The sequence below is a fragment of the Vitis vinifera genome, chromosome 5, assembly GCF_030704535.1.
Source record: "Vitis vinifera cultivar Pinot Noir 40024 chromosome 5, ASM3070453v1".
Taxonomy (NCBI): Eukaryota; Viridiplantae; Streptophyta; class Magnoliopsida; order Vitales; family Vitaceae; genus Vitis; species Vitis vinifera.
This window is the reverse complement of record NC_081809.1, coordinates 2,834,584-2,850,767: the sequence shown is the minus strand read 5'-3', so window position 1 is coordinate 2,850,767 and position 16,184 is coordinate 2,834,584. Positions and strand designations below refer to the sequence as shown.

General features: G+C 33.6%; 1 protein-coding gene across 4 annotated transcripts; it reads left to right on the top strand.

Moving 5' to 3' along the window:
• The first annotated feature begins 3,870 nt into the window (after positions 1 to 3,870).
• On the top strand, positions 3,871 to 16,156 carry LOC100251065 (novel plant SNARE 13). 4 transcript variants are annotated; one of them, XM_010651382.3, is made up of 11 exons: positions 3,871 to 4,056; positions 4,356 to 4,507; positions 7,548 to 7,640; positions 8,350 to 8,443; positions 9,409 to 9,446; positions 12,936 to 13,033; positions 14,449 to 14,528; positions 14,598 to 14,654; positions 14,743 to 14,835; positions 14,916 to 14,990; positions 15,747 to 16,156. In XM_010651382.3, exons 2-11 carry the CDS (start codon positions 4,431 to 4,433, stop codon positions 15,849 to 15,851), a joined length of 810 nt encoding a protein of 269 aa, XP_010649684.1. In that variant the 5' UTR covers positions 3,871 to 4,056; positions 4,356 to 4,430; the 3' UTR covers positions 15,852 to 16,156. The 4 variants fall into 4 exon arrangements, with proteins under 4 accessions (XP_010649684.1, XP_059592737.1, XP_002267688.1 ...); XM_059736754.1 differs by having other exon boundaries at positions 3,896 to 4,056; positions 14,916 to 16,156; XM_002267652.3 differs by having other exon boundaries at positions 4,038 to 4,507.
• The last annotated feature ends 28 nt before the right edge of the window (positions 16,157 to 16,184 follow it).

The window sequence follows — 16,184 nt, the reverse complement described above, 5'->3', positions numbered from 1 at the left end:
CGTGAAATACCTTGTTGCATGATTTAAAATATAAATTCCATTAAAAATCTTTATTGAATAATAATATTTAAAAATGAATAATTGTTAAAAAAATAATTAAAAAGAATTTAAAAACAAGCAATTTTTTTTATAAAAATATGAAGAAAATTATCAATGTTTGTAAAAAAATTATCTAAAATACCCTTCCATAAATTACAAATAATTTATTCATTTACTTATTCTTCTATTTCCATATTTCTCTAAATCTCCAATTTCTTCATTTCTATAATTTATTTACTAAACCTTTTTTTCCCATAATTCTTTATTCCTTACTATATTTAAATAATTTATTTACTAAAGATTTCGATTATATTCCATGTATCCTTTTTCCTTATTTCTTTATTTTTAATATATATTATTCTTTTTATGTGAAAAAAGTTATTTACTAAAATTTCTATTATTTTTCCATATTTTATTTTTTAAAAAATAAATAATTTATTTATCACGTTTTGTTTGTCTATATTTTTTGTTCTTTAATATATATTTTCATACCTTTTATTAAAAAATAAGTAATGTATTTACTAAAAATTACTATTATATTCCATAGGTTTTTTTTCATGTTTCTTTATTATTTATGTTTTATAAAAAGTATAAATTTTATTTATTTACTTATTCTTTGATTGATATATTTTTCTAAATTTTTTCTTTTTATATTTCTCTAATAGATACTATTATTATTCTTAAGGTTGTCCTAATAACATTTTGATGATAATAAATCATGGTTAGTGTACTAACGTTTTTAAAACCAAGAGAAGCTTTAGGTTTTATCGAAAAAATCATATGAGGAATCAAGTCCATCATTAAACGATCTAAGAAGTTGATTTAAAAAGTACAACATTAAGAAAGTTTGAAAATCATGTGAGGATAAAAATTTATTGTAAGATAATATTTGGGTGTACTTAGGATTTTTAACTTATTAATACATTTTTTTCATACTCGTTTTAAACTTTAAAAGATCATATCTTTATAAGGTTGAGTCTTAATCCAAAACCATAGGCCAAAACTAATCAAATGTGTTTTATATGAGTACCCAAAGACATTGCCGAAGTGTTAGAAAAGATTGAATGAAAAAAAATAAAAAAAAAATGGTTTTTGAGCCAAAATTGTCCAATCTATCAAGGAAGCATGGACTGGGAGGGTCCAACTGATTAAGGAATTGATCGATTGGTTACCCTTTCCTAATTGAGGGGTGCACAAAACCCTCTCTTTCTTCTATAAAAGATGTTTGTTATATCAAAATAAATCATTTTTTGTAAAGAGGTATCTCTTCTAAGTTGATGTCTTGTCAAATCCATAATAATAATATGTCAAACATTAAATACTGAATGATTAGTCAATTGATCGATCAAGAAATGTCTACTAATGCATTTTTTGGTGTTTTAGGTTGGAAACCTATAAACTTGTTTAAGATTACATTCTTAATTAAAATGTTCAGTATGAACTTAAATATTAGATTGCATGATTCCACAATCATCTTCACGTTTTAAAAGTTTAAATAACAACAAAAAAATCCAAAAAAGAAAAAAAACAAAACCTGCAATAACAACCACAAAAAACTTTAACCACAAAAAAACTTCGACCAAAATATTGCCACAAAATCTCAACCAAAATCCCATCATAAAACATTTACAAAAAAAACCCTACAAATAAATAATGACAAAAAACCCAATTAAAAACAACTGTAAAAAAACACTAACCAAAATCCCACCACCAAAAAAAAAAAAAAAAACCCTCAACCAAAATCTCACTACCAAAAACCCCAACCAAAATCTCTACAAAAAAAAACATCTAAAAAAATCACAATAGAAAACAACAACAAAAAAACAACCACAAGAATCTCAACAAAAAAATTACAAAAATTCCAACAAAATATTCATTGCAAAAAACAACCACAAAAACTCTAACAAAAAATAAAAAATGAAAAACAAGATGAACAGAAAGAAAGATGAGAAAATTATGATTGGTTTTGTGGATTGATCTTTGTTATGAGTTTTCCTAAAAAGAAAGAGAGCATGAAGAGAACTAGTTTTATAAATGAAAGGAAAATGATCGAAAATTGTTATTTTTGAAAAAATAGAAAGGGCAATAATGTCCAAAGTATGTCCTTTTTTAAAAGAATAAACGAGAGAGGTTATTATTTCTATTTTAAAATCATCCAAGGTCTTTTAATCAAATATCTCTATTCTCAATTATGACACCAATCTTTAATTCTATAATCTACAATGTTGGATTAATTTTCTACTCCTAATATATGTACCATGGTATAAAATAATCAAATGTGTTTTATATGAGTGCCCAAAGACATTACCGAAGTGTTAGAAAAGATTGGATGAAAAAAATAAAAAATGATTTTTGAGCCAAACTTGTCCAATCTATCAAGGGATGATGGATTGGGAGGGTCCAATTGATTCAGGAATTGGTTGATCGGCCACCCTTTCCTGATTGAGGGGTGCACAAAACCCTCTCTTTTGATGTTTGTTCTATTAAAAGAAATCATTTTCTAGTAGAGAGGTACCTCTTCTAAGTCGATGTCTTGTCAAATCCCTAATGGTAATATGTCAAACATTAAATACCGAATGATTAGTCAATTGATCGATCAAGAAAGGCCTACTAGTGCATTTTTTGGTGTTTTAGGTTGGAAACCTATAAACTCGATTACATTCTTAATTAAAATGTTCGGTATGAACTTAAATACTAGATCGCACGACTCCACAATCATCTTCATGTTTTAGAAGTTTAAATAGCAACAAAAAATCCAAAAAAAAAAAAATAACCTACAATAGCAGCCACAAAAAAACTTCGACCAAAATATTGCCACAAAAATATCTCAACCAAAATCTCATCATAAAACATTTACAAAAAACCCTACAAAAAAATAATGAGAAAAAAAAAACACTAACCAAAATCCCACCACAAAAAAAAAAAAAAAAAAAAAAACCCTCAACCAAAATCTCTACAAAAAAACATATAAGAAAAATCACAATAGAAAACAACAACAAAAAAACAACCACAAGAATCTCAACAAAAAAATTAGAAAAATTCCAAAAAAAAAATTCATTGCAAAAAACAACCACAAAAACTCTAACAAAAAAAAAAAAAAAAAAGATGAATAGAAAGAAAGATGAGAAAATTATGATTGATTTTGATCTATTGATCTTTGTTATGAGTTTTCCTAAAAAGGAAGAAAGCATGAAGAGAACTAGTCTTATAAATGAGAGAAAAATGGTAAGAAATTATTATTTTTGAGAAAACAAAAAGGACAATATTGTCCAAAGTATATCATTTTTTAAAAGAATAAATGAGAGGTTATTATTTCCATTTCAAAATCATTCAAAGTCTTTTTAACCAAATATCTATATTCTCAATGGTGACACTAACCTTCAATTCTAATATACAATATTAGATTAATTTTCTACTCCTAATATATTTACCATGGTATAAAATAAAATAAATAGTTCGATATATAACATTTAAAAAAAAATGAAATGACAAAACTAGAATGAAAATAAAAATTATAAAATTGGTATCATGAAAACAAAAGTACCATATATTTAAAGTTTTAAATCAGACAGCCTATGCCGAAGTGGGTGAAGTGGCCGAGGTTCAATGAGGGCTCCACCACGTGTGATGACATGATTGGTCTTCTTATTGTTGATACTGGTGGACACAAGGAACGCCCACAGGATAGCTCTGCCCCCAATGAAAATGGTAGGTGGGCCACCACCCCACCGCACCCACATTGGCCGTTAGACAGCGCATTTCCACCTCCCCGTTCCTAATTCAAAAAAATAATAAAAAATTTCCAATTATTTTTATATCTCTTGCTAACATACGCCGTCTCCCCTCCCTATTTTCAACAACTCGACTGGTATCCAATCCCTCTCCACCTCGTCATTTGCTCGCCACGTGTACTGAATGACGGATGTATTACGTGGTACAGTTTCAACTGTTTGCTCGCCACTCTTCAAAACATTTGCTATTTATCGCGAGATCGGGGCCGGCTCACGTTAGAATCTGGTGCGTTATACTGCGCGGAGAATTTTTCTTCCATATTTAGCAATATTATAATATCTATTAGTTAAATAACTTAATCATAAAGAATATATGAGAAAAAATAAACATAAGGCGAGGTTTGGAAAAACAGTCTGTTAGGAGACAGCGATTCTCTCTCCTTGAATCGCATCAATCCAGGCTTTTTTTGTCATCCTTACAAATCTGAAATTCTTTCTTTTTCACAACCAACTCTTTACCTTTTTGATTTTCTTTTTCGATTTTTTCAATTGTGTTTTTGATTTTGAAATCGGAGGTGCGGTTAGGGTTTCTGCGGCAACTGCATCGATTGTAATGCTGTGAAGTAGGTGGCGTGAAGAGTAGTCGTTCCGGCTCTGAAAATGGCCACCGACTTGCAGATGACGCCTCAGTTGGAGCAGATCCATGGTGAAATTCGCGATAATTTTCGCGCTCTCGCGTATGTTTCTCTTCTTTTCTCTCTCTCCGTTTCCTTCTTTTGCCTTTTCTTTTCGTTTTGTTTATCAACTGTAATGTTTCTGTTCTACACCTTCTTTGATTTGGTTGTTGTTGTTTATCGACTTTGTCGATTATTGTAATTTGTGAATCTGGCGATCTCGAATCATGCCGTATGTTTCGATGATTGGATTTGGAACGTGGATACTGTGTTCCCCTGATTTTTCCAGTAGGTTTTGTTTCGTTCATTGCCATTTAACCCAGGGCATTACTTCTGCTGATGAAATTCTTAGTTCTGACAACTGAGAACCAGGAATGCTATATTCACACTACAAATCTTGCAGAAATAAATTTTTTACTCACCTATCAAAAGAATAGATGAGTAGTACTAATTTTGGTTTGTTTATATACTTTATAGAACTCATAAGCTCCTCTCTCTGGCGTTTGGGGGGGTGGGGGTGGTTAGTAGCTTTCTTTAGAGACCGGTGTAGAAAAACTTTTGGTTTTTGTATACAGGCTTAGCCAAGGGGAAATAGAGAAATACACTTTCAGTGATTATGTAATTTTAGGTTTGTCTTTCACAAAGTTTACCTCCTTACGGCTTGTGAGACTAAAATGGTTTTCCAACTGGTGCCCTGTGTGTTGTGCTATTCTGGATATAATTATACTCAAAGATGTGGATTAAGAGCACTTTACCGCAGTTCAGTCATTACTATACTCCTATAATGTTTAGTTATTGGTTGTTAATAATCAGAATTGGGAGCTCTCATTTCATCATGGCAAACTAGTGCTGATAATCACTGAAGGGTGCATGACTCTGATTGAGATTTACGAATTCTAGAGAAAAAGAATGGTGACAATTTTGTATCATTACATGCAGTAGGGACTTTATTATTTCCATTAATCTTTCAATTTAGTGGGATATGTGGCTTCTGACTGTGAAACTTATGGTGTGTGTTTTGGAGAAGGTTTTGACATTACTTGAAATAGACTACTAATGATTGTATTAGATAATGGCCACTTATTTATGTAGATAACACATAACTGAGTTTCAAAATTTAGAGAATTGAAACTCCAAAAGTACTTTTGGTTCTTAGAATTTGAAAGGCTAAATGAAAACTATCCAGTAGAGCATTTTCTTACTAGGATAAACTCAATTTATTGTTTATTGATTATTTCATAGGAGGGGAAAATGCTACAGCCTCCATGTGAAGGAAGAAAAAGAGTGTTAGCAGGTTTTGAGGCTTGGCAGTATTATGATTGACTAGTGGAGGTGTACCTTTGGTTCATGCCAAGTGAGAGATTAATTTTGTATGATTGTTGGGCGTAATCAAAATGCAGATTTGACTGCGATAGATTTCAATATTTATATTCCCTAGTGAGATCATGATTATTTTTAGCATCTTCACTATGTTGAGTGGGATTCATCCAATGGAGGGTCTGAAGCCACAAAACATGTGCCGCATGCCAGTTTTGTCACCCAACAAAGGGGGGAAATTAAAAAACGAAGAAAAAAAAATCTTATGGAGTTAATGTCAAAGTATTCCAATTATCTTGTGCAACAGCATGGCGTGAGGTGCACCACCCACCTGATACCAAATTGTGTGAGGATTTTTCATACTTAGGTTGCTGCTCACTGTTAAAGGGTGCAATGGTTTAAAAAATTATTATCATTCATCATTTATTGTCCTTAACATCAAATAACTTTGTTTATAGGCTTTAGAAACAAACCCCCCACCACACACACACACACAAAAACCTTATCAACCTATCAAATATGAAACCTGATCTATGTAGTAATTCATTGGAGTTCCAAATTCTTCTATTGAACTCTTAAATTCCAAATAATTGAACTAAAAGAAATAGAAACCTTCTGAAAAATAAAAGCATTTTGAAAATAGAAGATTTGAAAAGTTTAAAACCATAAAATTATTAAAATAAGTAATTAAAACAAAGAGCACTTTAAGTTTTGTACAAGACTTCAACAAATAACTACCATTAAATTGACTCCCTGACAATCTAGCTCTAGAAAATTACCCAAATACTCTTGATGGAGTAGCTTAAGAGTTACAATTTCCTTGATTAACTTCTCTTTCTTTAATGAGTAAACCTTAAAGGGTCCATCCCAATCTGTATGTCTTAATATTGGAGAAATGGATAATAATCCAATAATTATGGAAAGGAAAATATGGGTTAAGAGGATCTAATTTCACATGTTTTGAATTTACATTCATATGGGGCATTTTTTGTTAAGGACCGAATATTCTTCTATAGGGCATACCTCTGAGGTTCCAATCAGAACCCTACAATTCAACTGAATCAAACCTTAATTTAACTATACTGGGTCAGGTACTAGTATATCATGAACTAATGGGGAAAAAAAAAGATTTCATAAATTGAATTCATAAAAAGGAAAAATGGAAATAGCATGAAAGTATTAGAGAATTCAATAATGCTGATCACGTCATATGACACACTGGGGCTGCTGTCCTTTTACCAAAATGTAAGGTGCAGTTTAGTATCTTTTCTGTTTTTGGCATCTGTCAAAGCATAAAGTTTGTTTTAGCATGCTTTTCCTTTGTCTTGCAAAATGACTCCCACCCATACAAATCGCAATGTAGTATGATCTTTTCTTGATGTTGAACAAGCAATTGCAAATATGATATTTTTGTGGAAAATATGAATATAATAGATGCTATGGTGCTTCATTTATCTTTGCAATGACAGACAATCGTGTTTTCCTTCTTTTTTTTTCTTTTATGACATAAATGTTCTGGTTCTACTTCCACATTCTGGTTGCCTGGTGTTCTTTTATTTGCACTGGTATCTATCCTGTTTCAGTTTCTTAATGTCAAAAGGTTGTCTCATTCTTTATTCCTTTTCTTCCATTCTTTTGAGCATTTCATTCTTTAATATTAGTGTGTGTGTGTGTATGCGTGTTTTCAATTAGCCTTATATGTATATTTATATATTTATCTCAAATTAGCCAGATATACTGCAAGGATTATTGTGTTATATTTATGATGACTTTTATCTGTGTTCAGAAATGGCTTCCAGAAGCTGGATAAGATTAAAGATCCCAATAGACAAAGTAAACAGCTGGAGGAACTTACAGGGAGAATGAGGGAGTGTAAAAGGTGCCATACACTGCTCTTTTATTTTATTATTTCTCTCTTTTCATTTATAGTTGCATGGAACTGTTCTGTTAGCGACAAATGCTGGTTGAGTGTAAGAGAATGAAAATACAGAGATGCAGGAAAATGACACATCAAAGTCTAAATTATTTAGAATCCATAATGAATCCCACTGTGCAATGTCATCAGCTTTGTCACTTTGGGAATCAGACGTCCATCAAAATTGAGATTTTAGGCGTTGGTACAATAAACTAATGACACCTTTGACCATGTAAAATAGATGGATCTTGCTTGTCATGGGTAAATCTTTGCACTGAAAGATGTCAGTTTGGGACTGCTAGTTATTTGCCTGAAAATTATTCCAAAGGCTGAAAGCTTCTTTTGTGTATTTACTTTGGTCAGAAACCAAATTGTGGATAAAAGATGGTCCTTCGACCTTAATAGATTTTGTAGTTTGGGTGGGTTCACGATGAGGGAGAAGTTTTTTTTTTTGTTTTTTCCTTGTTTTGTGCCCTTTTGTAAGGGGGCGAGTGTCTCTATACTGTAATTATGAGGGTCGCTATTTTAGCGCCTCTTTGCAATACAATTTTTTGTTTATTGATAAAAAAAAAAAAAAAAAAAAAAAAGGGATGACAGCTGTGAGATTTATGGTTTTAGTGCATTTTGAGGATCCATGCACTATTAAAGCTCATGTGAAAATCATATGTTTCAGATTAATCAAGGAGTTTGATCGTGAAATGAAAGATGAGGAGCGTGGAAATCCTCCTGAGGTTAATAAGCAGCTCAATGATGAAAAACAATCTATGGTTAGTTCTTTAGAATGCTTGACCTTTTAAGTTATATGGTGCTGTGCACAGATGCAAAATAAAGATTTACTTTTTTTTTTTTTTTGGATAGGTCAGATGCAAAATAAAGATATACATACACAAACTGCTATAAATCTGTATTTACAGCTAATTTTTTCATCTATTTTCTGTATAGATTCCTAGAGTTGTTTTAAGATAATGCGAAAGGTATTTTTGCATTTTTTTTTTTGGTGATAGGCAAATGGGAAAAACGTGTATTAAAAAAAAATGCAGAAATACCTTCTGCATTATCTTAATACAACTCTAGGATTAATGCTGGAATTTCAATGTAGAACTTATTTTGCTGCTCATATGAAACCACGAAATATCCACCTTGTTTTATGAATAATTTGGACGAGTGGAATGTTGGAGTAGACCTTAATGGAGTGGAGCATATGCACTTCGATCATACTTCAAATATTTGACTCTGATCTTTTTCTAATGATATCTAGTTCAATGCAGTTTGTTCATATGATACGTTTTTTAGATTGCTCTTATGATCCCTATATTATTAGAAGGATGTTCCTGCCTTGAAGGTTAGACATATAGTGGATTGTTTTAAGATTATTTAAGTGCTTTTTGAGTCAAAACTAGGATATGTTGCTAGTTTTGATTAGATTGAATTAGAAGTTTTGGTGAATTATGCGTTTCTAATACACACACTGCTATCTTTTCATTATGAGGTGTCTATTATGGTTTCAAGGAAATTAATCTATCAAAAAAAAAAAAAAATGGTTTCTAGGAAATTAATTATGTTTATAATTCTCTTCCAGATATCTACTTTTCCTTCTTTGCCACTGCATGGGAGCAGTGGCTAATGATCCCTGCAAACAAAAATTCCCAGAAACAGAAAATGCTTCTCTAAAAAAATTCACATATTTTTTGTTCATATAACTTATTTCTTCCATTGAACTATATTTTCACAGGTCAAGGAGCTGAATTCATATGTGGCTTTGAGAAAAACGTAAGCTGCACTGTTTTATTCACTTCTTAGATATTCCAGGTTCAAAGTTTTTGCTATCTGGAGTCTATTGGATTTTATTGTTCTTATGTTTTTTAAATGATGCTATGGGTTGTTACATGAAGACTTAGGAACAAATTAGATCTTTCTTCATAAAGCAGCCCTTATATTTTTTGGATAAGTGGATCCAGTATGTGAAAGTACTGCAAATTGATTTATTGTTTCTGTTATGTGTTTTTTTTATTACTTAAGGGGTTATGTGTGGGAATTTTGTGTATTCCACTTTGTCATCTGTGATTTATGGGAATAAAGGTCAGAATATTTTGTTATTAAAAATAGTCTGTTAAATAAGTGAGGCTACTAACACAAGATGCCATTACCAACTCCTCCTTCCCCTCTTTCCCCCCAAAAATTAAATAATAATAATAGTAATAATAATAAAGACAGAAAAGGTACACCTGTCAAAAAAAAAAAAGAAAAAAAAAAGGAGAGACAGAAAAGGTACAAGAATTAAGATATAGAGCTAGTTAGACAAAGCATTTTTTTTCTTATTTCTCTTGATAAGTAAAATTTTATACAATAACCACCAAAAAGGAGGTGCACCACATGTACACAGGATGCATACAAGGACCAGACAGTGGTTGTTTCCTTGAGTACCCCATGTATAGTGGTTGAGGTTTAAGCCCTTGAGGGTTGGCTCAAGTAGCAAAGGGTTGGGGAGGGTTTGTGGGAGGTTTTAGGTTCAAGTCCCAATGGAGACAAAAATTTGGTTACAAAAAAATGGTTTTGCAATAGGCGTGAGTGATGTAGCACAATTCTAATGTACTTTTTTTTTTTTGATTGGCAAACACACAATAAGCATATATTAGAAAGGAGCCCCATAAAGCAGGCCCAAAAGCATACAGAGAGTATACAAGAGGCGCCCAAGGGCACAAAAATAAGCAGAAATACAATGCCAGCCCTCACCTAGCACCTAGCCAATCAAAAAAACCGAGTAAAGAGAGAGGACCTTCATTTACAACCGATTTAAACCACACCCAAAGATTACAAACAAAAGAATTTTTCAACCTATTCATCGATAGCTCCTCATTATCAAAAGTAATCTTATTTCTTTCCTTCCACACCGCCCAAAAGATACACGAAGGGGCTGCCTTCCACACCTTTCTGTGCTTCTTGCCCATATTAAAACCACTCCACCCACTAAGGGTATCTCTAACCGAATAAGGCAGGACCCAAGTAACACCAAAAAGAGCAAATAGTAATTCCCATAACACTCTTGCCTTGGAGCGCTGAATAAGAATATGATCAATAGACTCTTTTTCCTCACAGCGAAGAAAGCATCTGTTAGCTAAACACCGACCCCTCTTTTTGAGTTGATCCAAAGTTAAGACCTTACCCCAAAAAGCTTCCCAAGCAAAGAAACACACTTTAGTAGGTACAATTCTAATGTACTGCAGCCAAACAATGAAGAAAATGAAAATTCTAATGTACCTACAACCAAACTTAACCTTGAGGGGTAGCTTAGTTGGTCCGGCCTTGGGTTTGCTCCCCAATGGTGTCACCAGTTCGAGTCCCCTCAGGGCCACTGGAGGTTTATTCAGTCATTAACTTCAAGGCCCCGTGGGATTAGTCGAGGTGCGCGTAAGCTGACCAGGACATCCACAGTTATCAAAAAATAAAAAAAAAATAAAAAAATGTACCTATAGCCAAACAATGAAGAAAATGAAATCAAGAAGAAGGAAGCCTTCTAAAAGTCTCTGGAAATAGTTGTAGAGTGTGATTTCGTTTTATGGAAGAAATGGAGTTGGACTTTGGAAAGCAATTAGGAAAAAGTGGGGGCTATTTGACGGCAGGGTAGCCTTTCATTTGGGTAATGGGCAAAGAGTGAAATTTTGGAAAGACAAGTGGTGTGGAGATGGGCCTCTTTGTGAGTCTTTCCCTTCTCTTTTTTCCATATCCATGTCAAAGAATGCTTGGGTTTCGGATGTGTGGAATCCGGTTGGTGATGGGATTGGCTGGACTCCTCTCTTTGCAAGGGCGTTTAACGATTGGGAGATTATTTTGTTGGAACGGTTGTTGCAGAAGATCCAAGCTGTCAGGGTTCAAAGGGAGGAGGAAGATAGAGTGATATGGACAGCTTCAAAGGATGGGGTCTTCTCAGTTAGATCCCTTTATTCTATGATGGAACCGGGGGGTCTTTCTTTGTTTCCTAGTGAAAGAATTTGGAGGGCAAGAGTGCCTCCCAAGGTAGCTTTCTTTGCTTGGGAGGCTTCTTGGGGCAAAGTTTTAACTCAGGAGCAACTTCAAAGGAGAGGGTTCTCTTTGGCAAATAGGTGCTTCCTCTGTTTATCTGAAGAAGAAACAGTGGATCACCTCCTTCTGCATTGTATCAAGACACGGGTCCTATGGAACCTTCTTTTCTCTCTTTTTGGTATATCTTGGACTCTCTCGTGTTCAGTGAAGGCAACCCTTCTTGGGTGGAATGGAGGGTTTGTGGGAAAAAGACACAAGAAGGCTTGGCAAATGGCGCCGTTATGTATTTTTTGGACAGTTTGGAAGGAGAGAAATAGGTTAGCGTTTGGGGATGCGGACCTTTCGCTTCAGAGGTTGAAATATTCTTTTGTATGTAATCTTTGGTATTGGGTCAGGGGTTCCCTAGCAGAGAGTCATTCTTCTCTTGTAAGTTTTATAGACTGGATAGGCTCCTAGTTAGGAATGGTGGTGTGTATACTCCCTGTATACTTAGAGGGCACCGATTTTTGGTGTTTCCTCTTTTCGTTTAATATACTTCTTTTACTTATCAAAAAAAAAAAAAAAAAATATTTATTTTATTTTTTGATAAATAAACACGAGATATAAATATGACTAAAATGGAAATTAGTCATATTTATGGGTTCTAGAACTCCTAAAAACACAGCAAAATCATAAACTAAAACCTAAATTTGTTTCTAAATCTTTTCCTTAGAATCCTAAACATTTCAAGTGATGAAATTAAAACATAAATATAAATTCTAATGATCAAATTACTAAATAAAAAAAAAATACTAAAAGAAAGTTCAAAATCATAGGGACTTAGTTATAAATAAGAAAATTCTGACAAACTTCCCAAAATTTCTATAGGACTCTAATAAAAAAAATTCAAAACAAAAACTTTGATGGCATAAAAACTTTTTATAATGAGTCATTTCTTGTTAAAATAAGAAAATTCTGACAAAGTATCTTTTCATATTCTGAATATTACTAACATATCCAATTACTACTAACCTTGCAACCCACTAAAACAACCCAATAATGCAAAATTACATGAATATCCTTAAATGAGTCAACCTAGCAATTCTTCATTTCTTTTTCTTCTCATGAATAAACCATAAAGAGACGCATCTCATCTATGAAGCTATGACTAATGTGCTTTTCATGGTTCGTTAAATCCTTTTGCTCCATCCTATGGTTTCTCTCTAAATAAACATGTTGCTCTTTTTGGTGTCATGGCAGGTTTATGAGTAGCCTTGGTAATAAGAGACTTGAACTCTTTGACATGGGAGCAGGAGCTAGTGACCCTACAGCAGATGACAATGTTCAAGTGGCCTCATGTGAGATCTAATCTTTCTTTATAGCTACATGTTGCTCTACTATTTTATATGTGTATGTATGTAGGTTAAGATGATGAACTTATTCCTGCTATTAATTTCTTGCCTTTGCCCTCAGGCTCTGTGAACTCCTTGAGCATCATTTATTTTAAAGACACATTCAGAGATGCACACCTTTTGTTTTTTCTAAAAGAAATTTACATGTACCCTTTACCATAAGCTCATCTTCTGAATACTATTTACCAATTTTTTTTTTTATAAATAAAAGAGATAAAATTGTATTGAAAAGAGTCGCCAAAACAGCGACTCAAAGTATACAAAGTAGAAACACCTCCCCCTTCCCCAGTTGGAATAAACAGCTGTCAAACACGGAGGAGCAAGAAAAACCCCACCCTCAACGAGAACCCACCCAATCAATGAACCAACTAAAGTTGAAAGACCATCTTTCAACCAAAAGAACTCTTAAGTCTTTGGATGGACAGTACATCATCTTCAAACACAATTTTGTTCCTTGCCTTCCAAACCGTTCAAAAAATACATAAGGGGCTCTCCAAACTTCCTTTCTCTTTTTTCTCACAAGGGACCCGTCCCAGCCCAAAAGTGTTGCTTTAACTGTGGCTGGCAGCACCTACTGCACCCCAAAGAGAGAGAAAAACATTACCATAATTATGAACACTGTCCAACTCCTGATTTGGTTTGCCAAATTTTGCAGACTGATGCCTTCCGTTAGAATTGGCATATTCCTTTTTTACTATTAGTTCATCTTCTGCATATTGACTATACTGTTTGTTCAATTCCTATATGGATGGTGGAATCTTGCATAGACTTGGACCTTTGATAAAAAAGAATGATACGTATTTTGTAATTTTAAAGAAGACATGCATTTCCCTTTTTACTATTTGTTCTTCTTCCACTTAGTTACTATAATTATCCCTATTGTTCAACTCCTATTCAGATTTAGAATCTTATTATTCTCATTCCTAGGTTGAACTTCCTTTTTTCTTTGTCCAATTGCATCCAGAATTCCTAGGCAGGAGATTCATATTAAACATCTAGTTGGAAAATTTTCATATCAAACATCTAGTTGAACTGTAAAATTGCAGGACTAGAACTTGCTTCTTTTTATTTTAACCACTTACTATGGGTCCTTTTTCTTTTTTTTTTTTAAATTTTTATGAAATAAAATTTTAACCTCTTATTATGGTGTTTTTAATTGTAACTACTTATTATGGTTAACTAACAATCTCTAAGTATGACACAGTGGGAGGAGCACTGATTCTCTTTCCTCTCAATATTGAGGACAAAACTATTTCTAATTTTTATTTCAATTCATTTATTTATTTGTTCTTATTTCACATCTGAATATAAAAATTGATCTAGTTAGCCTCATTGTCTTATTGACATGGTTTGCCGTGTAGCAATGTCCAATCAAGAGCTTATACAAGCTGGGAACAAGACGATGGATGAGACTGATCAGACCATTGAACGCTCTAAACAGGTGAACAGTTGGAATTTTCTTTGCAAATGTTGCTTTCACTTGTGTTCTGAACTTTAAGATTAACTTCAGGTTGTTGCACAAACAATTGAAGTGGGAACAGGAACCGCTGTTACCTTAAAAGGCCAAGTAAGTAAAATTGCTGATCATCTACTTATTCTTCTTGTTGCTGTTCTTAAGGTTTGGTACCTTTATTCCTGATCTTAATATTCTGCAGACTGACCAAATGGGCCGCATTGTTAATGAGCTGGATACAATTCAATTCTCAATCAAGAAGGCCTCTCAGCTGGTGAAGGAGATTGGTAGGCAGGTGTGTATTTTTTCTGATTCCATGCTCAATTTACATTCCATTTATTTCTCGTTTATAACTAAACCCCAAACATTTTCCAGGTGGCTACGGATAAATGCATAATGCTTTTCCTATTTCTTATTGTGTGTGGTGTAATAGCCATTATCATTGTGAAGGTATGTATTCTCTCGCGTTTATCATTTATGACCTTGAACTTTTGCAACGTGCTTAACTCACCTGCTTTAATTGAACTTAAAGGTGAAATGAACCCCAAACCTGCTCCCTCAGGTGTAGCTCAGCGGTAGGTGCTCTTTGCTAGAGGTCTTGAGTTGGATCCTCCCTTGTATTTAAGTGGTAAGGGTAGAGCTACTGGTCCACCAGGTTTTGCTTCGCCTGCAGTTGGGACAAATGCCTAGCTATTGGGATAGATTTTGGGCTATAGATAAAAAAATCCAAAAAAAAGAAATGGATCTGAATCTGCAGTCCCACCAAGCACATAGTGTCTTCTTAAGCTGCATCATTGGAGTTTTGGCATAGGAAAATTTTACAGGAAAATTGAAAAGCTCTGTTGTATTTGGTTTTAGTGGTGGAACTTCCATTGGTAGAAAATACGAAGCCCAAGGAAACCATAAAATGTGAAATGTGAATGCCAAGATGCTAGAAATTTAATAGGCAAAATACTCCAGAATTTTAGGTTCAAAAGGGCCATTGTCTGTGTAGCTTGGTGGAGCTAGAGCATGGGGTCTAGCAGTATCCACCTTCATAGCCTGGACTGCAAACCTATGCTTATTAGTTACACCAAGTTGATAGGATCTCACCCTAGTGTTCTATTCTGTCTTGCAGCATTACCTAACAATTTTCATCATACTAGCCTTTGGCTGCATTGATTGTGTGCGTTTCTCCATATTAACTTAAATTTTCTAAAATTTTAGATTGTGAACCCCAACAACAAGAGCATCAAGGACGTCCCTGGATTGGCACCTCCAGCCCCTTCAAGGAGGCTGTTGTATCTGAAGGCTTCGGATTATTTGGAGTAGGTCCCATATGTGTCCAGATTGTGAGTGGTTTCCTTTTGATTATTATATGGTTCGATGTGTGGGTGGGACACAGAGAGGTGAGGATTGTGCGCCTTCTGTTTTTTTTCCCCTTTTAATCGTTTCGGTTTATAACTATTCTTGCCTGAGATGTGTATATCATGTTTGTGATTCTATGTGTAAATCATATCTGAGGTGGCTATTTTACCTTTGCCCTTTTTGCTTTGTTTTGAACCTTACGGTTCTTCTGTATACATTCTGAAATTGTTGTAGAGCTAGGACAGAAATAATACTCGTCAATTCTGCTATGAATCCCATGTTTCTACATGTCTTAGG

What these genes read in the sequence shown, in the direction of transcription:
- LOC100251065 (XM_059736754.1), top strand. Translation starts at nt 4,431, where the DNA reads ATGGCCACCGACTTGCAGATGACGCCTCAGTTGGAGCAGATCCATGGT. An exon ending in GATAATTTTCGCGCTCTCGC is followed by an intron (nt 4,508 to 7,547) that starts GTATGTTTCTCT and finishes ATCTGTGTTCAG; the next exon opens with AAATGGCTTCCAGAAGCTGG. An exon ending in CTGTTACCTTAAAAGGCCAA is followed by an intron (nt 14,655 to 14,742) that starts GTAAGTAAAATT and finishes AATATTCTGCAG; the next exon opens with ACTGACCAAATGGGCCGCAT.